This window comes from Pistacia vera, unplaced genomic scaffold, assembly GCF_008641045.1.
Source record: "Pistacia vera cultivar Batoury unplaced genomic scaffold, PisVer_v2 Contig392, whole genome shotgun sequence".
Classification (NCBI taxonomy): Eukaryota; Viridiplantae; Streptophyta; class Magnoliopsida; order Sapindales; family Anacardiaceae; genus Pistacia; species Pistacia vera.
The window spans coordinates 209,438-233,283 of record NW_022196215.1 but is presented as its reverse complement, the minus strand read 5'-3'; the positions used below and the strand labels follow the sequence as shown (position 1 = coordinate 233,283).

Genomic DNA, 23,846 nt, shown 5'->3' with positions numbered 1-23,846 from the left:
CTTTCACGATGCAAGAATTAAAACATTTTGTAAATCAACTACTTCTAATTTAAACAACACTCCAACTATATTTGGATTCTGAAAAGCCTTTTGCTATCAATCAAACACTACGAAATAAACATAAACATAATTTTATATAAAGATTTATGAACAAAATTTAATGTATTTAAAAGGTCAATTTTAAAGTTTTTAATATAAAATCTTGACATTTTATCTTATAAGCAAAATATAATAAATCATTTAAGAGAAATATATATATATTTTTTTTTATAATTTCCTACAAGGGTTTATGTGCTTATAGATATTAGTTTTCTATTTTATTTTTGCCACCATAGAAATATAACATTTGCAATGTTAAATGTGATGTTAAAAAGAATTAAAATTACATTTAACATGCAAAGTCTCAACCTCCCAACCAAACAAAACAAGGAGAGGACTAAAATACAAGAAATAATAACTAAACTGCTTTCTGCTTAATAAAATCACTGAAAGCATCCAAAGAAGCCACTGAACTTGTAGGAAAACCATTCTCAAATCTCTTCCCAATCACTTCAGCTCTCTTCTTCATTTCTTCATCTCCCATCAGCTTCTCAATTCCCTTTATTATATTATCCTTCTTCGTCATTTCTGATTGATCATCACTAACCATGTACCCCACTTTAAGATGATTGATTACCAATTTCGCATTATAAAATTGGTCACCTCTGATGGGCCACGCCAAAAACGGGACCCCACGCCCGATTGCCTCCACCGTTGAATTCCATCCACAATGCGACAAAAATCCCCCCGTTGATGGGTGACTCAGTATCAACAATTGTGGTGCCCATCCGCGTATTATCAAACCTCTTTCACCAACTTTGCTATCCAGCCCGTGGGGAAAATACCCTTCTTCTTCGCCTTCTCCGCCACTTAGGCCCAATAGCTGACGTGGCGGGCCCGATCTACCTGAACCGGCTTGAATTACCCAAATAAATGGCTGGTTTGATGCTTCTAATGCGTCGGCTATTTGTGGGTACTCCTCCATTTTGGGGCCGACTTCACTACCGAATGACACGTATAAGACTGATCCACGTGGCTTCGAATCTAGCCATTCGATTACCTCGTCTTCCGTCACGTTAGACCGGCGGTTCGATCTTATTTCGCGGTCGTGAAGCAATGAACCGGCTGATTTGTAGAACTGTTCCGGTAATAGTGGGCCGACTCCCCAAACCGGTTTCCCCGTTTGATCAGCCAGGTACTTTATAAATGGTCGTTCGAGATCATCACACGTGTTAAGCATCAACGCGATTGACCCCGCTACTTCCTCCACCCACGGTGGTTGTTGACCCGGACGAGGTGGGCCCATCATCTTAGGCCCAGGTGCGCCTGGTGGACCAGGGAAGCCAGGCCTCGGGCCTGCACCTGGTGGACCAGGGAAGCCCGGCCTCGGGCCCGCGCCTGGAAATGGGCCAGGACCACCTGGTGGGCCGAGCATACCTCCTGGAGGCCCATGAGGCTTGCGCTTAAGATCCGACTCAGTTAAAGCCATCTCTTCAGGCAACCCGGGGAGCAAACGGATCTCTCCGGGTTTGAGATCTTCCGGGTGGGCCTTCCACGTGGCATACTCCATAGCCGCAGAACAAGCACCCGAAGTGAAAAACCCAATTGTCGGAACTCCAAACTTTTTGAAAGTATCATCCGTCCAGGACATCATAACATCAACAATAGCACAAACGGGTCGGACCCCGGTCGAAAAGAGATTCTGAAGGCCCTCGGCCATCTGGCTGTGCTGGTGATGGTGGTGTTGAAGTGGGTTGGAGACTGAGCCAGGCTGCGACGTCGGTGGCGGAGACGAGGGTATTTCAGTAATTTGAAAGAGAGGAAGTTGACGCATAGAGGAAGGGACGTTATTGGCGATATTGGAAGAAATGATCAGGGAGGTTTTGAAATTACGGGAGGCTAATTGCTTGCATAATTCCATGCAAGGATAAAGATGGCCTTGGCCGAAGAATGGAACAATCCATATCTCGGTGTCCAGATCAGGAAAAGTTGAATAAGAAGACATGTTTGATATTTTTGTTGGATGGTTTCAGGATCAAGAAGGTTTGATATTTAAACGACGAGAAAACTTAGAGGCGAAGGGTTTGGGAGGGTTTTACCAGTAGGTGATCGTAGTTTGACTGTTTGTTGGAGAAGAAGTGAAGGGAGAAAGAAGGGAAGGGAGAAAGAAGGATGACATTATTGGGGAGGAATAAAGGAGTATGACGTGGGAGAATCAGGACCATTAAATTATTATTGACTATCCACTGTTGGATAATGGATAGATACAATTGACCTGCGTTAATGTAGTTACGAAACAATAATCAACCGACTCGCCGTGTCGGCAATCTGAACTGATATAATAAGTCGGTTTGTGTAAGTAATACTACGTTATAAGATCCACGAAGACTACAAAGATATCAAACATTTTTACGCGAAATAAGGTCATGTATAATAAAATGCATCTTTTATTTAAATTTACAAATTTAAAGTTATATCTATATCTGATTAACTTCTTGATATAATAAAGTTCAAGTACTGAATATATTACTCAGCCAATAAAATGAAATTTTAAAGAAATTTCCACCGTAATTATTCATAATTCCCAGTATAACACATTTGTTACTTGCTAGCAATACAAAAAAGCCTGTATCACTTACCCAAAAAAAAACCTGTATCATGACAATAATAAGACTGGGTAATGAAATTTTAAGGAGGCGTTTAGTTCAGGAATGTTAGATTATTGGGAACGTTGGATTACTGGAAATATATATTATCTTGGAAGATTATTGGGAATATTTAGAAAAAATGTGTTTGGTTAGTTGGTGGGTATGTTATATTAATATGTTTGGTTATAGGGAATAAATTGGTGGGTATGTTATTTAAATTACCAAATTGTCCATTTTTCAAATATTAATATAGTATTATTTTTATTATTAATTTTTGAATAATTTTTTTTAACCCTCAATATTTCAAATTTAGTTAAAACACCCCCGCTTATATAAAACTTTAATTTATTATGAAATCACCCCCACTACCTGCCGCCACCGCAGACCACCGCCGGAAGTCTCCGAAAGTCCCCATCAGCAGCTGATCGTGACCAAGAGGCTTCGATATGGCTGTTTCTAGCCATATTGATGGCCGAAAACGACCATATCGAAGCCCCCCCCAGAGTCTCCCACCAAATCTCGTTCTTTTTTAGGGACTCCGGTGATTTTCCGGCGGCAGCCCATGGTGGTTGGCCTGCTGTCGGAGGTGGTGGCTGGGTGGCAGTGGTGGTCTGTAACTTATTTTAAATATAAGGGCATTATTGTCCAAAATTTTAATTAAACAAGGATAAAATTGAAATAGGATATTAATGTAAATTTATTTTAAAGTAGGGGTATTATTGTCCAAACATTTTATTAATAAGGGATAAAATTGTAACAAAAAAAGATAACCCTGGTAATCTCAGAATACTTAAGAAAATAGAGGTAATCAGATTACCTCAAATATTACCAATAGTAACCACTATTGGTATTTGAAGATTACCAGTATATTATATTACTTAACAACCAAACATGGTAATCAAGTAATATAAGATGATATTACCCCATTAATCTCATATAACCCTCAACCAAACGCTCCTTAGGAGTAAAAGTATGTTAATAAATCGAATCAAGATTCAAAACCCAAAAATTCTAGAATGCCAATGTAATTATGACATCTTTGAATTATTATTATTATTTTATCATCGAACATGTTTGGATCAGTTTGTATGTACCTCAACTCAGGAGCGGACCCAGCCCTTTAGGCTTACCCTCATATTTTGAAAAAAAATTATTTATATATAGACCCTGTAAATTTTTTTTATATATATAGATTATAGAGGTCTATTTTCAAATTTAAAAAAAATGAGAAATATTATACATATATCCAGACTTATAAAAAATTTGCTATTAATATATATATTTCATGCCTACATCATATTAAAAGTTTAAAATTCTCTACACTCTTTTCTACATCCATCTGTTTTTTTATGATTTTATCCCTAAAATTTTTTATTCTCTCATTCTCTCTTTCACTTTTTCAATGTTATTCGTTCTTAAAACTTTTTAAAATTGAAATTGTTGAAACTTTCACTCATCAATGTGCTACAATTAGCTTCGTTTTCCGTTTTCTCAATTTTAGATATGTGTATTGCTCATTTCATTTTAGTTTATTTTATGGTTGAATCATGTTTATTTTTTGGAGGTTTTTTATTCTAATTTGATGGAAAAATGCATAAATCTTGTGAGTTTGTTTTGTATTTTGTATTTAAGAATGTTCATGCTTTCTCAAATTAAACCTTAACTATTTTTACTAAATGTTATTCTTCGCCCTTCACCTACCATTTTCTTATATTTCAAACGACACCGTTTAGCTGCTCAAAATTATTAAAGAAGTTTGAGTTATTATCTATATTTATACTAAGAAAATTTTCCTTTTTTTATATTAATTCATATTAAAAGTCAAGACAACGTTGACTTAATTTAAGTTTTGGTTGATTTTAGCTTAGGCTAGACCTAATCAAAGTCATAAAAATTTATATTATAATCTTTGAAAGAAAAAAAAATTAAAATAAAAAAAATAGGAGAAATAAGAAATTTGTATAGAACATTTTTTGTGGATTGTGATTGTTGTAAACTCTTTTAATTATATTGGATTTAAGTGAATCGTTAGATTCCCATGGTATTTTGCTCTCTTTAATAAAAGAGGTTTTTCCACGTAAAAATTTTATTGTGTTTCTTGGTGAATTGAATGTTATTTTCAACATAATTTGCCCAAAGTTTTGCTTCTCATAGATTTATTTAAGTGGTAAAGTATTGTGTTGTTGTATTATTTTCTTTCATATTATTGATATTATATTATTTCCTTTGCTTAAGGTTTGTTGATTTTTTTTTTAAATTTTTCACTAATTGTTTGACAAACAATGGTGGAGCCACGGAGGCCTCCCCTGGGCAAAAATCCTAGGTCTGCCACTGCCTCAACTAATCTTTGGGACTTTGTAATTGTCAATGGATAAGAGTCTCAATGACCACCCCTATTAGTGTCCGAGAAAACTTGAACTCAGGAGCTCATAAAACTCCTTCTGCTTTTTTACCATCAAGTCATCCAATAGAGATTAATCTTTGAATTATTTAAGGTTTATTATCTAAACCCCATATCTAAATCTTGGGGGATATCAAGAATAACCCTAAACCCTCATGGTTATCCAAACGCTATAAAATATGTTTAAAAGGTTTTGAATACCCATATCACCATTTCCCTTTAAGTTTGTAACTTTTGTTGACATTTTTTCAACTTTGTATTTAATACTAATTAAATTATTAATGATTTTTTCATCACCCATAATAATTTATAAACATCACAAAACGAATACATTCTTAAATAAAACGAAAAACAAACAAAAAAAAATTAAAAAAACTCCACAATAGCTGTCTCCATCCACACACCTCCTCTCCTCCACTACCTTCCATCTCCCTAACCTCTCATCATCCAATCTCCTCCCTCCCTTCCATCCAAAACTGACCTCCCCAGCCCATTTGTTTTCCCATTGCATCTCCTCTAAACAAACAAACCCCAATCCCCGACCTCCCCAGCCTATCTGTTTTCCCATTGCATCTCCTCTAAACAAACGAACCCCAATCCCCCCCCCCCCCCCCCCCCCCCCCCCCCCCCCCTTTACCTTGTGTTTAGCGAATTACATTAAACATCCTCTAATTTCGAAAATAGGACCCTAACCCTTGTTCCGTTAGCTTTTATTGTTAAAGATAATTGATAAGCAAGTAAAATTGATCTAGCCTCTAATAGATTCATAGAGGCCCGTTCTTGCCGGTAATTCACAACGGCCTACACCACGACTGGAACTAACCGGTAATTCCATGATTGGAAAAGGCCAGATCTGGCCGTCGTTGACCGACAACGACGACCATATCTTTAGTCGTTACTGACGGCCAAAAATGGACTTTTGCTACCGTCGATGACCACATTTGGTCGTAGATCTGGCCGGAAAATGCCATATTTGACGCCATACCAGCCAAATCCGACCGGTATATGTCGTTATGTAATTTTTCGGCAGTGGTGGCTGGAATCTAGCACTGCAGGTGGTGGGAATGTTTTTGTCATTTTACAAAAAATTTATATATTGGGGTGTTTAGTTAAATTAGCAAACCTAGGGTTTTTTTTTTTTTTTTTAATAAATTTTTAAATTTTACCTCGTAGTACTCTCTATTCAACTACCCAATATTATTCCCAAAATCCTATCAAAAAATAATAAAACAAACGGACCCTAAGTTTCTCATAACAAATGTAAAATATATATTTTTTTCTTTTAAAAAATAATCCATAAGTTATTCCCCAGTTGAAACAACATGACACTAAAAAGAAAAAACGAAGGAAACTTTTTAGACAAATCATGCCAAACATAAAAAAATTATGTTATTATTTATCACAGATTAGTTATGAACCTTCTTTAGGATATTCATTACAGACTGATGCTCAGCTTCCCTTCCATTATCTCCCAAATCTTCATCCATAGAGTATGAGGGAAATAAATTCCAAGCCATTCTCTTCCTTCTTCAGAACTCTTGGAAATTGAAAGCCAAACAAATCAAGTCTCAGACTTCCAATTTCATAAAGATGAACAAATGCATGAGAAAAAATAATTTTATTAATAAAAAACTCATACATGTGCTATAATACAATTTTACATTCAATTCTCTTTTTATAGATTTCTAAAGGGTTAAGATTACATTAAATAACAGCAAAGCAATTGCTGATTTAAATATTAAATTTAAAAATGTAACTTCTTCTCTTTGACACATCAGATCTTCTTCTTCACTTTGACAACACTTTGATGCATATCTTCAACACTCCTCCTTGCATCAATAATGCTGCAAACTCCCAAACTCTGTAGCCATTCTTGCTATCATACTTGCTGCCATTCTTGTAGCCATCATCAAACTTACTCCTCCTTTGGGGTAAGCATACAACCTTGTAGCCACACTTGCTGCCTTGCTGTGAGTTCTGCAACCAATCTTGCAGCACTCTTGTTGCCACTCTTGCAGCCACTCTGGCTGCTTTGCTGCCAATCCTACAGCCAACTTTGCAGCCGATCTTGCAGCCAAACTTGTTGCATTGCCGCCACTTCTGCAGCCAACTTTGCAGCCACTCTTGCTGCCATTCTTGCAACCTCTTGCTGCTTTGCAGCCACAATAATGAAGACTTTCAAGCTTACTCTCCTTTCGTATAAGCCTAAAACAACCAAACACTTCACCACGCTTTAAGTGTTGATTCTTGCTCCAAATTTCATTGAAGTCTATCACAACTTCAAGTGGTTGAAAGCATGTTCTTCTGTAGGTTGCTTTAGGAAATCTTCAAAGTCCTCTCTCGAGCATTCTGTTCTCTTGTCGTGGTAACACTTTTATAGCTTTTAAGTGCCGATTCCTACTCACAAGCTTTCATCCATCTCCCATAAGTCCCTTAAGATAAAGGGCTCTGATACCATTTGTTGGAAATTGGAAGCCAAACAAATCAAGTCTCAGGTTTCCAATTTCATAAAGATGAACACACATATGAGAAAAGATAATTTCATTCATAAAAAACTCATACATGTGCCATATTGCAACTTTACATTCAATTCTTTTTTATTGATTCATATAGGGATAAGATTACATTAAATAACTGTAAAACAACTGCGATACAAACTACTGATTTAAATATCAAATTTAAAAATGTAACTTCCTTCTCTTTGACACATCAGATCTTCTTCTTCACTTTGATAACACTTTGATGCATAACTTCAACAAGAACTATTTTCCAGGTAACATAATTGGGTAAACTAAGCAATGTGTTTGGTTTTTTGTGGATGCCATGTTAAAGGTTTTTTTAGCACTATATGATATGTTGGAATTGGAAGCAATAAACTTTAACACTTTTTCTGAAGAAAACAATGAACTCTCATTCTTTATTCATCAATGTTTTACTGCTTTTATACAATAAATGAAATACTACTTCTACTTCAAAACAAAATCTACTTTCTTAGTTAAATACAAACAAAACTCTTATGAACTAATATTCCTAATCAAGTTCTACTTCCCTAATTTAACTCAACCAAATCTCTTATGAATAAGAGTTGTTCTAAAACTAAAATACAGGAAAATGAATAAAATTGGAACTCTGCGATCCAGGACGCTAGCCGCGGCCACCATCTCCATCACTACGATTGTCGTTCTTCTTCACATTCAGTGCTGCTTCTCAGTGCTCACTGTAGCGACCATTTGTGTCGCTGCATCGATCGGTCGTCTTGCCTTCTTCATCATTTTGTTGCAGCTTCTCACTTCTGCCAATGACAAGTTCACTCTCTCCAAAATAGGTTCACACTTTAACACTCCTCACTGAACCTTTTTTGTGCCCATCCCAAGCAAGTTCTTCAACATTACAAATCTTGATTTTGGCAAAATCTTAGTGAAGATATTTGATGCTTGAACTTCAGAGCAACAATACTCCAACTTGATTTCCTTTGATTTTTCAGCTTCACGAACAGCATAGATGCAATCACCATTGCATTCATTTGCTCCTCTCCCAAGTCTTTCATCAACTTCCGGATCCAAATTGCTTGATTAGTGGCAGCTGCTGCAGCAACATATTCGGCTTCTACCGTGTTTTGCGCCACAATCTCTTGTTTCTTTGAACTCCAACAGAATACTCCAGAACCAAGTGTAAAGCACTACCTAGTAGTGCTTTTCATATCGTCAACACTTCCAACCCAATCGCTGTCAACAAATCCTTTTAGTCTCTCCTCATCGATTCTTTTGAACCATACTCCATGGTCCTTGGTTCCCTTTATGTACCTTAGAACTCTCTTCCTAGCAGTGAGGTGTTCTTCGCTTGGTTCTTGCATAAATCTAGATAAAAGATTAGTTGCATATACTATATCCGGTCTCGTTGCCATTAAGTACATTAAGCTCCCAACCAAGCTTCTATAGTTTCTACCATCAGCCTTTTTCTTCCCATCATCTTTCATGAGTTTTAAGTTCAATACCAGAGGAGTCGCTTTAGGTTTGCTATACTCCATTTTAAATTTCTCAAGAATTCCTTGAGCATACTTCTTTTGACATATGAAAAAGACATCTTCTACTTGATTCACCTCTAGACCTAAAAAGTAGTTCATTCTTCCCAAGTCACTTATCTCAAATTCCTTCATCAAGCTTTGTTTGAAGTCTTGAATTTTCTTCTTTTCATTGCTCGTTATTAACAAGTCATCCACATAAAGAGAGACAATTAAGGTTCCTCCACCTTTGCCTTTCACGTACAACGTCGCATCATTCATACTCCTCCTAAATCCTTGACCCTCAAACCAAGAATCAATTCGGCTATACCACGCTCTTGGCGCTTGTTTCAACCCATATAGAGCCTTTCGCAACTTGTACACCTTTTCTTCTTTTCCATGGACAACAAACCCCTCAGGTTGTTGTACATAAATCTCCTCCTCAAGCCAACCATTAAGAAAAGCTGACTTGACATCTAGATGAAGTATCTCCCACTTCCTTTGGGTAGCTAAGGCAATCAAAAGCCTTACGGTGTCTAGTCTAGCAACCAGTGCAAACGTAGCAAAATAATCCACTCCAGCCATTTGAGAATAACCATTCACAACTAATCTAGCTTTCAACTTTTGAATCGTCCCATCCGGATTCAGCTTAGTTCTATACACCCATTTCACACCAATCACTTTTTTTCCTTTTGGTGTAACAACAAGCTCCCACGTCTTGTTTTTTTCAATCATAGCAATCTCTACTTCCATTGCATTTATCCATCCTTTGCTCAAGCACGCTTCATAAAACGATGTTGGTTCTAACATGACACTATTACATCTTTGATAGATATCGTCAAGTGATCTAGTACCTCTTACTCCCACATCATTCACCTCTTCATTTTCTTCAATGTTTTCTTTTAAGGACTCTTCAACTTGCACTTCCTTTTGTTGCTTCCAACTCTATGTTGCTTTTTCGTCAAACAACACATCTCTACTCACTGAGATTTTCTTCGAATTTGGGTTATACACCCTATATCCTTTTGCTTGGCTGCTATATCCCATGAACATCACCTTTTCTGATTTCTCATCAAGCTTGCTTCTCTTCACTTCAGGAATCCCCATGTAGCAAACACAACCAAACACTATAATGTGTTTGAGCGATGGTTTTACTCCACTCCAAGCTTCACAATGTGTTTTGTTCTTTACAGTTTTTGTAGGCAATCTATTTAGCAAATAAATTGCGGTATTCGCAGCTTCAGCCCAAAACTCCTTAGGTAATTTTTTTTTTTAGCCAACAAGCAACGAGCCATCTCCATGACAGTCATATTTTTCCTTTCGAATACTCCATTTTGCTATGGGGAATAACTCACAGTGTATTGATGTTAAACTCCATTATCTGCATAAAAAGAGTCAAATTCGGCAGAAGAAAACTCTTTGCCATTGTCAGTCCTCAAACATTTTAAAGAGGTTCCACTTTGGGTTTCCACCATTGCTTTGGAACTCCTAAACACACCAAACACATCAGATTTTAACTTCAAAAAGTATATCCACGCCATCCTTGTTACATCATCAATGAACAAAAGAAAATATCTACCTCCATTTAGTGACGACGTCTTCATTGGTCCACATAAATCTGAGTGAACTAATTCTAACTTCTCTTTGGCTCTCCAAGTTGCTGAACTTGGAAAATGTATTCTATGTTGCTTCCCTAGTTGACAACTTTCACACACCTCATTACTAACCCCGATAGTAGGAACATCTTTCACCATACTTTTATCTACAGTGAATTTGATTGAATTGAGGTTGAAGTGCCCCAATCGTTTATGCCATAACAATGACTCATTCTCCTCCCTACTACTAATGGCTTTTTCATCCATAAAGCTCCAATTTACTACAAAACTCCTGTTTTTCATGGGCACACACATAAACGCTACCCCACTAGGATCTTTTATCTTACATTTATTGTCAACAAATTCAAGCCTAAAACCCTTTTGCATTAATTGACTCACACTCAATAAATTTTGATCTAAGTTAAGTACTAAAAGAACATTAGTGATAAATTTAATACCTTTTGTTGTTGGTACAACTATGGTGCCCTTTCCCTTGATTGAAACTCTATCTCCATTCCCAAGTTTGACCATCCCTTTCATGTCTTCCAAATGCGTGAATATTTCTCCCTTGCTAGTCATATGTTGAGTGCACCCACTATCGATAAACCAAGAGCTTTCTTGTTGTTCAACATCTGCCATCAAAGCGATAAACAACAACTATTCTTCATCTTCATCTTCATTTTCCGCAAGATTTACTTGTTGCTATTGTGATTGACTGGATTATGCGTGATGTTGGGTCTTCTTTTGATCACAATCTTTCTCAAAGTGACCAGGTTTATTGCAGGACCAGCATGTCTTTGGTGAGGAATCTCTCTTCTTTTTATAACAATCAACTTCCTCATGACCATTCCGCTTGCAATAATTACAAAAGCTTTGACCTTTCTTCTTACCATCTCCCTTACTCTTACTAAAGTTTTTCCCGTTTCTCTAAAATTTGGATTTGATCACAGCCTTTGTTTGTAAAGCAACTTCTAACCCACTCTCATTCCTCATCTTCCTCTTTTGTTCTTGTGCTTCAAGAGCACTTATCAAGTCAGCCAATAACATTGATTTAATATCCCTAGAATCTTCAAGAGATGAAATCTTGGACTCGAACTTTTCTGGCACACTTACCATAACTTTTTCGACTAACCTTTCCTCTAGAAGGATTTCGCCCAAGATTCTGATTTCATTCACAATTTTCATTAGCCTATTAGAATATTGCGATACACTCTCCGTCTTTGACATCCTCATACCGTCGAGTTACCGCTTCAATGTGATGATCTTCATGTTCCTTGTCTTCTCAGAACCTTAATACTCTCTCTGCAACTTATCCCAAATCTTTTTGGCGATAGTGCAGGCAATGATCTTCATAAAGATGTCTTCAGTCACAGCCGATTGCAGGTATGACAAAGCCCTTGCTCTCTTCCTATCTACTGCCTTTTGTAACTCCATTTGAGCGATTGTTGGATCCTCTGGCAGTTCTTGAAAGTCTCCTCATATCTTGGTGACTTCCCACAAATTAGCAGCCTGTAGAAACCCCTTCATCTTTACCTTCCAAATATGGTAGAGATTACCTGTGAATATAGGAATTGGTGGCATTGAGCATGATGGAGCCATCTTCTTTTCAGATTCTTTTCTCTCTCAAGTGTATTTGCTCTCCCTCTTAAAACCCTTCCACAGATCCCTTAAGAAAACTCCACTCTGATACCAATTATTGGAATTGGAAGCAATAAACTTTAACACTTTTTTTGAAGAAAACAATGAACTCTCATTCTTTATTCATCAATGTTTTACTGTTTTTATACAAGAAAGGAAATACTACTTCTACTTCAAAACAAAATCTACTTTCCTAGTTAAATACAAACAAAACTCTTATGAACTAATATTCCTAATCAAGTTCTACTTCCCTAATTTAACTCAACCAAATCTCTTATGAATAAGAGTTATTCTAAAACTAGAATATTAGAAAACAGGAAAATGAATAAAACTGGAACTCTGCGATCCAGGACGCTCGTCGCGGCCACCGTCTCCATCGTCGCGGCTGTCGTTTTTCTTCACGTTCAGTGCTGCTTCTCAGCGCTCGCTGCAGCGACCATTTCTGTTGCTGTAGCGATCGATCGTCTTGCCTTCTTCATCATTTTGCTGCAGCTTCCCATTTCTACCTAGGACAAGTTCACTCTCTCCAAAATAGGTTCACACTTTAACATGATATATAAGAAATTTGCTGCTCAGACATAAACTTATATATGTGTTTCTGATACTATTGAATGAACATTTAAATTCAGAATAAAAGAATCACCAATTCAGAGACATGTACATTTAAAAACCATTAGAAGAATCAACATTGTTCCTTCTTTAGCTTTCTTGTCACACTTTCTCACACTTCGCCAGAAGCCAATGTTGCCTGCAAGTAATTTAATATATGTTATTAAAGAGGTGTTTGTCTAAGCTTATAAGCTGGTTAAACTAGCTTATAAACTCTAAAATTAAACTGACATGTTTGTTTATAACTTTTTTAAGCTTATAAGTTGAGCTTATAAACCAAAAAAAAAAAAAAAAGTTGGGGGGAGGTACTTTTTTTTTTTTTGCTTATAAGCTAATTTGACTAAGTATATTACCACATTATCCTTGTTTAATTTTAAAATTTTATAGTATACCCTAATTTAATATAGTATCTTTTTTAGTCATTTTATAATAAAATGTACTTATAAGTCACATTTTACCAAACACGTCAACTACTTATCAGTCACTTATAAGTACTTTAACCAAACACGTAATTGCTTAAAATTTCAAATGTTTATAAACTAATTTTCATAAGCTCAGACAAACAACCCCTAATACTATGAACAAGTATTCTGGATCTTTCTGCGCCTATTTGTAAATATGATGAGCATGTGGGACATTCTTTCAGGTAGTGACCTGTTGCAGTTGATATTTGGAAAAAAAAAAAAACAAAAAATCATAAGTTGATTTATATCAACATGGAACATACTGAAATCTCAAGCTGACGGCAGGATATCCAAGGCGACTTCCTTGAGGGATGGCATAGCTTCCTGTTGATGCAAACAAATATACTTATTCCCCACTTTCTTGAAGACTTTCCAGGAACCTGGGTAGCACCTAACGGAAGCGAAAAATACTGTTTAATTTATCAGTTACAGCAACATCGAGAAAGTAGTGACTATATTTTAAATATAGCAACTCTATGGAGCTAAATAACAGGTAGCAGTAGAGATTTCCGAATTTTTGAAAAACATAAATTAGTTACACTAAAGCAGCAGAATCTCAGTTACTAGCTAGCGAACCTGAACAGAGCTCCTCCATTGCGACCTTTAAAATTGTGAATATAATATACAGTCTCCATCTTAGGCAGGAGAGTCTTGGTTAGTGCAGCAAGCTTAGGGTAGAAAAATGGTGGATAATCTTAGTCAGTCAAGGATAACTTTGATCTGAAGAGACAATATAAAAGCACCAATGATATGGACAAATGCTGCAACAGTTTGGTCCTTAACTTCCTAACAATACCAGGAAAAGAAAAATTGTTTCTTTAATTAAAAGATAATTTAAAAAAGAGGAAAGTAGAAAGTAATCAGAATTAAAATAATATCAAGTGGTGAAACAAGTGACCAATTTGATGGGTGTTTATCTAAAAACTGTATCAGCATCAAAATTATCCTAAAACAACGAGATTGATAATCATGCAACAATGGCAGAGGATACACCCAGACCTTATCCGGTCAAGTTCTCCATTGAATATAATCATTTTCCGTGTAGTATTGGAGACCGCTTCCTTGTAAAGCTCTTCCACCACAAGCATCTCTAAATGGCAAAGAAATTGCAGAAATAAGAACCTTATAGAATGACTACGTATTAAGATGACAAGATGTTTGAAGCTACCGTTGACATTAAAATATGGATAGGCGACTAGGAACATTTCATCTTCTGGTTTCACGCGGTCTGCCATTTTGACCTTTTCAGTGAATCCAAAATCCTCAAAAAATGATGGCTTTGTAAGATAGTCCAAGTTAAAGGATGCTCCTTCAAAAGCTGATTGTCTTGCAAATTTTACTTCATTTGCCTCCGGGAAAAACTAAAGAAACAAATATCAGGTTTATCCACATAAATTTGACCTAAAAATGAAGACACCAAATGACTGACCAAAATCACAAATCATTCAAGATCTTATATCAGAGAAACAGAACAAGGTCTTTAAAGTGCACAGAGCGTTGGTAAGGCACCCATGTAGCAATGTTTACACAACGTATGATTGATATTTTTTGACTCAATGCAGCCTGAAAACACATATATATAAGAACTTCTTGACAATTTGTCAACAATATCCTATATCACGAAACATAAGGTTGATTTCACTGTCATTTGTCCAGAAAACTTCATCAACTTAATAATAGTATATAAATAAGAATCTTTCACATTCTTTCTGAAAAAAACAAATGCAAATCTTTTTCTCAACAATCATGAATTCAGAATCACATGAACTATATAAGATGGTCCTAGTGACAATCATTTCTCACTTATCTAATGCTGCAATGTTAGTTCCCTGAAATATAATATATAGAAGCAAAATATAACAAGTTTTAACAGATGATGAGGCCAAACATATAGAATAACAGAAAATTCTCAAATCCCCTAAAATATTATTTGGTTTAATCAAATCATGCAAAAAATAATATTTCAAAGCTGGTTATGCTATAATAAGCTTCATAATTTAAAATAAAATTGAACATTCACTTAGCTTTTACTTTTTCCTTACACAAAAATGCAGTAAGTTCAGATTTACAGCCCTCTACCTTTCACTCCTAATAAAATTAAGAGAAGGATGCACAACAAAACCTCTCCCCTAACAGCAGAGTGCTTTTCTTGAAAAGACAAATTGAAGGAAAAATATTATTCTAGTACCGATCATATGCACAAAGGCTTACTATTCTAGTTCGTGTAGCTTTCTCAGGAGTTACAAACTGATCACAAAATTCACGTATTAGCATCATACTTCCCGTCATTTCTATTCCTCCTTCACCATCACCTGTAACACAGTCTAGATAAATTGGGAGGCAATAAAAGGGATCCCCAAGAGGGATGAAGGTGGGGCAAGTGGAAAGCACCTGGTACAGAATCAAGTCCAGCTGTTGGGAATTCGATTTCCTGTAACATATACTCGTTGGTCACAAACTATATACTTTCGGCAGTTGATGTGTACTAGATTATAAATTCTTCTATTATCCAGTACTAACTCACCATCAACTGTTTGCCATCCTTCGCAGCTAATTCGGCTGCATTTTTTGCCTGTTAATTTTTACAAACCCAAAGTAAACGTCACAACCACAATAAATACAATAAGAATTCAAATTCTAAAAAGGTTGGAAACATTGATAATACACCAGATAGACATACACACACAGAGAATATACATTCCGTAAGGTTCCTCGGAGTCTGTTCCATGTCCATTTCTTTAAGTTGCTTTTACCACTTATCTTTAGGTGCTCAATATTCAGATACAAGTAATGTTGACCGATGATATTGTTTAATTTACATAAATTTCGTGTCTATATAGTTTTATTATAAATATATACATTTTTTGAAACGTGTCTTTGCTTTTGTTTAGAAATACACATTATAATTATCTAAATAAACAACAGAGAAAGACACCTTACAATGAACACATACTACTGTCTACATTGAAAGCAAACTCACTAAAAATATCTATCAGGATTTAATAATAGACGATTTGTAGTCTTTGAAGCATCATTGGCACAACTTTTATAGTATTTATTGCATTTGCATTGCATGTTCATTTCTTGCTTAGTATCGTATTTGATTACCCAGACTTATCTTCTTTTTTTTTTCATTAAATTCTTCTACTTCTTTTTCCATCAAGAAAAGACATTATGTTTCAGCAAAAACTCAGTGATATTGCTGAACCACAAATCTTGCACAGCAGAATTTTCTCATTCTACACCTTACACTATCAAAGTTCACATAATTAATTAACAAAATAATTGCAAATTACACGATACATATAAGGTAAAAGCTTACTTGTTCAAGAAGCTCAGGATAGTCACCGGGGAATGGCACATCAAAGTCAGCCGACTTACTTCCATCCCGTGCAACAGAACAAGTAGAACAATCGAGTCTTCTGTACACTCTCAATGTGCTGACTCTTTTACTACCAAAATTGTCATGACATTTTATTGAGGACTTTTTGTCGTTAAACTACAATATGTGACAACAAATTGGTCAGGCAAAGAAAACCTTCCACAAAACTTCAATCCAGAAAATTTAGTTGTACTCTATAGCAAAGTGATTCATTCCATTTAAGCAATACATCAGAGATTCCATAGTCGAACTATCAAATTTTAAGCCGAACAAATAAAAAAATAAACCAGGAAATTTATAATTCAGAATAATAAAGCAAAAATAACAGCCAATCTGCAACTCATTTATCATAAAATAAAGCACTTCATTATTACTGGCCAAAAGAAAATCAAAATTGTAACTGTATAACAATGGCTATGAAAAGCTGAGCCCTATAAAATATTCAAAAACAATTAAGAAGCTAAAAATTGGCTTGCCTTTGGAGTTTGAATTGGAGGAAGAGTAGACAGGACGGTGGCGGCGTTAGGTAACGGCATTTTGAAGCAGAGGGAAAGACAGAGATAACGGAATTCTCATATATGTGATAATCGTGCATGTAGCCAGATAATCGAATCTCTGTTGTCTGTTCCTGCTGCCACTCGGTTGGACATTTTACGGGTCGGATTTGAAAGTGGTTACCCAAAATAACCCGCTGCATCAAAGGCTTGTTTGGATTTATATGTTTGTTAGCGATTTTTAAGATTTGAGGCATTTTATTTTTGTTTGTTTCTAAAAAATTTAACATTTATTTTATATAATAGATAATCTTTATAAAAAATAAAACTGGAAAATTATAAATCCAGTTCTTATCCTTAAAATTTGTGGATAATGTAATAAAGAGACAAATAAATATTACAACAAAATACGAAATGAATTACCGACAAATGACCAATTCCAATTGCTTTTATTTGTTTCTATAAATACTTTGGAATTAATCATGCTTTGGCTACATTAATTTATTTCTTGAATGTTATATAAATTAGTGTACTGAATTTCTGGATAAAGTTGAGAAGTTTCCACTCCTCCGTTTCCTATTTCAAAATTTTGCAAGACATCCCTCAAAAAATACATGATAGAAAATTAGTAATGTATTTCTCCAACTTGCACGGCATAATTTTTGCCTTCAAACTAGAACGAAAATACAAAACAAATTTATTAGATTTTTTCTAAATTCGTTGTTAATAGAGTAATCTAAGTGGTATAATTTTAATATCTAAAGTCTCGACAACTTCTCTTTGAGATAAAATATTTTTAAGTGGTTGAATGTATAAACTCTTCTTGAGGGTTCGAGGGTCATCAGGATAAGGATTTGATTATTAATTGAACTTAATTTCTACTTTGGAAGGTGCAATTAAATGGTTTAGAGTGATTTCAAAGATAATAACCAAATTAAATGGTTTTGTGTTGTTAATAGGATCCTACATCAAGATGACACACTTACTAAGTGTGGTGCTTAAGCTTAAAAACGCTCTCACCTATCAAAGTTTGTTTTTTTGGTTGAAGAACTTGAGTTATAGCTTTTGTTGAGACTTGTGTTGCGTAAAGGCCTACTTATAGGCTAAAATGCCTAGTGTGGTCTCCCACCTATCAGGTTGTTCATTTGGGTCGGAGTCTCCCTTGTGTTTGAATTCTAAGTATTGTCGTCCGGTTGGGCTCTCCCTTTGGGTTTGGCTTGAGTTCTAACAGTTTTACACAAATAACAACGTCGACTAATTTCACAGCATTAATAAGACTTTAGCGATTGTTAAAAGAACCCGGCACCTGATGGGCTCCTTGCTCTTTGAATCCCAAGAGCATTTGGACTTTCTCAATATCCACGCAAATCTCTTCTCTCTTAAGTAGGTTTCATGACCAAGAGCTAGACTTGCCTTCACCACCTTCTTTCCCAATTGTAGCCCCATCCGACAATCAAAATTTCGTTTTTCTCCATCTCCCATACTGCTCATCTCTTGCTCTTTCTGATCAGATACGAATTTATTTGCCCTCGTGGTTCTTATTAATTAGTAAAATTTCTTCCTTAGTTTTAGAATAAGTGTCCCTTAATTAAAAATCAATATTTTAAAGTAATATTTCTACGAATTAATACATTGAAACTTCATTTGCTAAACGTTGGGGGCGAAATGTAACCTTGTCTCCTTTGTATAAATTGAGATTATAGCTTGATTAAGTTTTATTTAACGCATATGTAGCTTGAAGCCATTTGAATTAAGTAGGAATATTGGTTTCATAAAGTGTGGGTAGGAAGGAACACCAAGATACACACAAAGGATTAGTAATGAAGATTATATAAATTATCTAAAACGATCTGCATGTCTTATTTGCCATAATATAGTGTACTATTTTTATAAATCTATTTCTGTTTTCTTAAAATATAAAGATAATGCGACACTAAAATTGTAATATTCTTTATCGTATGACTCAATTATGATGTGATGACAATTAATTTGCATGAAAAACGATATATGTGCTACAGCCATTGGAGAAATTAATCTCAATATACATATATATATTGGACTTTATTTAATCATACAAATTCAACACTTCAAATCATGCTTTTCTTAAGTTAATCATCCCTTTGATGATTAATTTAGGGATGAATGAAAAGCAGGACATTAGTAATGAGGGAACAATCATTTTATAAATAGCGGTGCATGTAATGATCGACGGTAGTATATTGAATTTCTGGATAAAGTTCAGAAGCTTCCACTCCTTTGTTTCCGATTTTGAAATTTGTAAGACACCCCTCGAAACATACATGATGATAATGTGTTAAACCAACTTGTTCCGCGTAATTTTGACCTTCAATTTGTACATAAACAAAGGAAAAAAGTTTTAAATTCATTAGAATACTTAATATAACTTTAATATTATATTATGTCACATAATCAAATATTATTTACATAATTTCTTATATATCCTCACCTTTTAGGGAAGCTAGAAATTGTTCCTCGGAGATGGAGGATTTATGCAACTCTTTCCCAATCAATTTCTCCCAAGTCTCGACAACTTCTCTTTGAGATAAGATATTTTTGGGTGGTCTAATATATAAAGTCTTGTTGAGGGTTCGAGGGTCATCTATTGATTTGATTGTGTACATCGCTATATCATCTTCATCCACATATATAGCTGTCAATGTAAAAATCAGATCATTAGTGAAAGATAGAAAAAGATTCACAATATTTGACAGGACCATAATTATAGAGATGATCCATTAAGAAAAAGGTCTTGTTATCAACTACCATAACCAATAATGGAAGAGAAGTACTAAATCATAACCAAATATTTCTTCCAAAGCTTTAAAGATATATTACCTTTTGTGTTGCCGTCACCGAGCAAGAATACAGAATCTTTAGAAGGAAGAATCCTACCAGGTTGACAAAGGCCGCCAAGAAAGTAACCAGCGAAGCAATTTGCGGAAACATACGTAAAAGGAATTCCAGCTTCTTCAATTGCTCTTCTTACTACCATTTTATCATCAAACGTCACTCTTCCAGGTTCCATTGCGTGCCCCATCCTCGCTGGATCAGTCCCAAATTCGGACGGCAAAAATCTCTGTCACACAACAAATTATTCAGTACACTACAACAACTATGTTCTATTCAGACACAAAGAAAACGTCGGAATAAGCCACAATAGCATTGCAAAACATCAATTATTATACAAAAAATGACGTCGCGAATCTATTGTGTCAGAATATGATTCACATACTTTGACACTGAAGCTTTATGCAATTTAAAGACTCCAACACAACACAAATCTCCCCTTTAAAATTAAAAAAGAAGATTACCTTTACGTTTCCGGCTTCTTTGATGGCATCGACAAGCTTGAGCTGAAGGAGAATTTGGTGGCTCCTGATATGAACACCAGAAATTGCACAAATGACAACATCAACTAACTTCACAGCTTTAACAAGACTCTGGTGATCGTTAAAAGAACCCGGAACTAGATGGGCTCCTTGCTCTTTGAACCCCAAGAGCATTTGAACTTTCTCAATATCCACACCAATCTCTTCTCTGTTGAGTACGTAGGTTTCATGGCCAAGCGCTAGACTCGCCTTCACCAACCGCTTCCCCAAGTAACCTGTAGCCCCAACAATCAACACTTTGCTTTTCTCCATCTCTAGATCTCTTGCTCTTAATTTCTGACCGAATACAAATTAATATTTGCATCTGGTTAATATTTACATATGAATCACGTAGAGGAAAGGTGTCAGCCATTTTTATTTTATAAATATGGTTGCTTTTATGAGGTTGTACGTAGTTTAGCTTCACAGGTAACCTTAGACCTTAAATTTAATAAACGAGTAGAATTTTTCCTACGTTTGCTTTCACTTAAAAATCAAGATAGGATATTTCTGAGTTAATAAATCTAGATGACTAGAGATGTTTCAACTACTTTAATACGATGTAGTCAATTAATTATGGTTTCTAGTTACTTTCATTTCACCCGCGCCCATAGTTTCATTTCATACACTAGTAGGGTGGANGTTTCAGAGAATATCCAAGTTTTGGGAAAGAAAGTAAGGGGCTCTAACCTTGGTTTTAAATTGGACATCACCATAGCCTATGGTACAATCAGCTCTTGGATTTGGGGAGACTCTAAAGATGGAAGTTGGGCCAACACCATTTGAAACAAAATCCTGAAGAGATTGAGATAACATATGAAGTTGAAATCAGTTCTTCTGTATTGTGTTATAAGTTCTTACTTGTGTCCTCAAAATATCTTTTAGAAAATAGTTTATCTTTATGTAATAATAATTTGATATTTGATATTTGAACTTTCCAACTTTTGCTAATTCTGATAGACATAAAATTAAAAGTCTGAGGAAGAAAATAATGCAAGATCATCGACGCATGAATTTAATTAATTTCTATATTCAATAAGAATGGAAGCATGCGTATATAATTCTCACCAGAGCTTCTGCTAATATTCAATTTGAGGGTAGTAAAATTATTTTCAATGTATGTCAAAAAGCATAATATTATATTTATAAAGACTCTATAAAAAGTTTTTTCATATAAAATATAATTGGATGAATTAATACAAGATCATTTACTATTATTCAATATACAACTATAGTATTACTCTAAATAAATTATTAGAACTGATGCTCTTACAAATGCCATTAGGAGACAGCAGCGTTACCGCCCAGTGACGGCTTTTTTGTTGGCTAAATTATGCATTGAAGTTAAAAATTCAGTGGGTAACTCGTAACTCCGAGAGTTGCCCTTTCTTTACTTATGGAGAGTATTGTAATTGGCAAAGACTGTTTTGAAATGTGCAGGGTCCGTTTGGTTCAGCCTTTGAAAAACTGTCAATGAGTTTCTCAATAAAGGATACAGTAAAAATTGTATTTGGTTCAGATATCCATCAATATTACTCAGTATTTTTTTTTTACCATTGTGAATTTTTCGCCATTATTTCTCCCAACAACAACTCTTCCTCCTTCTCGCCCAACTGCTACTGAGCTTTTCATTTCCGTATTCTCTCCATTTACTCCACTATTCTCCACCAAAGCAGACCCGTGAATCCCTTCCTCTCTCTCAGTCCATCAACCAAGCACAAAGCACCCATTTTTCTTCTTCTCCTTCTTCATTGAAAATTTCAGATCATACAACAAAGTTTCAGACTCAGCCCAAACCCATAGAACACTTTCTCCATCCTACCGTCAAGAATCGTTGCTGTGTTTCCAGTTCCTTTCAGATCCAGATACAACTCAGCTCATATCTCCCATTTCGTCGTCAACACCTCAGATTCAACATTTGGACCTAATTGAAAATCTTTCAGTTCTTCTTCTCAGGTTAGTGATCTCTTTGTTTTTTTACCGTAGTTTCCCATCTCTGTCTCTCTTTCCAATCAGTAATAGGCAATGGATAGTACTTTTTGCTTGAACTAATTACTTTATAGCTAGGGTGAAAATTAATTAGGATGCAGTGGGGGTAGGGGTCGGACTTTGCTATGTGTGTGTAAGCCTATGGAATATATTTAGATTATTTTTGTAATTTTTTATTTTGGTGAACTTGAGACAGTTTTTATTGTTTATGATGCATAGAATTACTGCATAAAGGTTATTTGGACCATGTTGGTTGAGTCAATGAAAGCTGCATTTAAGAGATTATTAATTAGCTATGGCGAAGTTGATATATAGACTGAGGAAAAACTCAATTTACATCAGTAGTCCGTTTGAATTTTGTACCTCAATTGTTCTAAGTTTTTAATCTCCATATTTGGATTTCAGTAGTGTCTGGTGTGTATAAATTTGCTGAGATGGTCTCACATACTGGAATGTATTATTTGGTGGTATGTAATTGTCATTAACTTCCCATTTTTAATCAGGAAAATTGCAGTAGTTGTTCTGGGTCACACCTATCTTATGCTGTTGAAGGCAGCTTTGTAGCTTTTTAGAATTCCATGATCAATTCTCACTTTGTTGAAAATTACGAGTGCTAGTTATTCCTGCCTAAATTTGTATTACTTTTTATGCCTTTTTCTTTCTTTTTCTTTTTCTATTATGCATTCTAAATTTCATGTCATTTATTATTCTTGGACTTTGCCGCAAATATAGCTGATATCATATTCAACAAAAAATGCAGAGTAAAATTTTGGTGGTTTAGAGTTTAGATTGATACTACCGTAAAATTAGTAGATAATTGGTCAGTAAAACACGTTTTTCCTGTAGCGTAGCATCAACTTCTGTACTATCAGAAAATTAATGGCTGGAGAATCTTTTGTTGCATTCAATCAAAGTTTACTAGTTGTTGAGCTTTAGATTAGGAAGTGCCCTATGTTTAATTTTAAGCATTATTACATTATTATGGTTGCAAGTGACTGGTATGACGCTATGAATTGTATTATATTAACTACAATTCATTGTGATACTTTGACAGATTCTTCTTACCATGTTTTTGGGCTCATTTAGCAGGTATCGTATACAAAGTGATAGATAGAAAAGTTGCTGTGTGTAGTGTACATCCATCTGAGCAGGTTTTCCATTGCTTGATTCAGCTCTATTCAACCCCCATCATGCACTA

General features: G+C 35.2%; 3 protein-coding genes across 3 annotated transcripts; all 3 read right to left on the bottom strand.

The window, feature by feature from the left end:
• Nucleotides 1-361: 361 nt before the first annotated feature.
• On the bottom strand, nucleotides 362-2,179 carry LOC116141095 (scopoletin glucosyltransferase-like). The gene has a single exon (XM_031426640.1). It carries the CDS (start codon nucleotides 2,042-2,044, stop codon nucleotides 458-460), a length of 1,587 nt encoding a protein of 528 aa, XP_031282500.1. The 5' UTR covers nucleotides 2,045-2,179; the 3' UTR covers nucleotides 362-457.
• A 10,692-nt stretch (nucleotides 2,180-12,871) lies between these two features.
• LOC116141099 (protein LOW PSII ACCUMULATION 3, chloroplastic-like) lies at nucleotides 12,872-17,404 on the bottom strand. The gene is made up of 10 exons (XM_031426645.1): nucleotides 17,253-17,404; nucleotides 16,717-16,893; nucleotides 15,919-15,966; nucleotides 15,786-15,825; nucleotides 15,606-15,706; nucleotides 14,563-14,755; nucleotides 14,386-14,484; nucleotides 13,971-14,088; nucleotides 13,658-13,785; nucleotides 12,872-13,069 (listed from the first exon to the last, which is right to left on the bottom strand). Exons 1-9 carry the CDS (start codon nucleotides 17,310-17,312, stop codon nucleotides 13,665-13,667), a joined length of 957 nt encoding a protein of 318 aa, XP_031282505.1. The 5' UTR covers nucleotides 17,313-17,404; the 3' UTR covers nucleotides 12,872-13,069; nucleotides 13,658-13,664.
• Nucleotides 17,405-19,414: 2,010 nt separating this feature from the next.
• Nucleotides 19,415-21,018, bottom strand: LOC116141105 (bifunctional pinoresinol-lariciresinol reductase 2-like). Its single transcript, XM_031426649.1, has 4 exons — nucleotides 20,603-21,018; nucleotides 20,127-20,367; nucleotides 19,738-19,941; nucleotides 19,415-19,614 (listed from the first exon to the last, which is right to left on the bottom strand). Exons 1-4 carry the CDS (start codon nucleotides 20,930-20,932, stop codon nucleotides 19,451-19,453), a joined length of 939 nt encoding a protein of 312 aa, XP_031282509.1. The 5' UTR covers nucleotides 20,933-21,018; the 3' UTR covers nucleotides 19,415-19,450.
• Nucleotides 21,019-23,846: the final 2,828 nt, after the last annotated feature.

Excerpts from the sequence above, each read along its gene's own strand:
- LOC116141095 (XM_031426640.1), bottom strand. The coding sequence starts at position 2,044 with ATGTCTTCTTATTCAACTTTTCCTGATCTGGACACCGAGATATGGATT.
- LOC116141099 (XM_031426645.1), bottom strand. The coding sequence starts at position 17,312 with ATGCCGTTACCTAACGCCGCCACCGTCCTGTCTACTCTTCCTCCAATT. Across the intron at positions 16,894-17,252 it reads CTCCAATTCAAACTCCAAAG|TTTAACGACAAAAAGTCCTC; the intron begins GCAAGCCAATTT and ends CACATATTGTAG. Across the intron at positions 14,089-14,385 it reads TGACCGGATAAGGTCTGGGT|ATTATCCACCATTTTTCTAC; the intron begins GTATCCTCTGCC and ends TGACTGACTAAG.
- LOC116141105 (XM_031426649.1), bottom strand. The coding sequence starts at position 20,932 with ATGGAGAAAAGCAAAGTGTTGATTGTTGGGGCTACAGGTTACTTGGGG. Across the intron at positions 19,942-20,126 it reads CGGTGACGGCAACACAAAAG|CTATATATGTGGATGAAGAT; the intron begins GTAATATATCTT and ends TTACATTGACAG. Across the intron at positions 19,615-19,737 it reads ATTTCTAGCTTCCCTAAAAG|GTCAAAATTACGCGGAACAA; the intron begins GTGAGGATATAT and ends TACAAATTGAAG.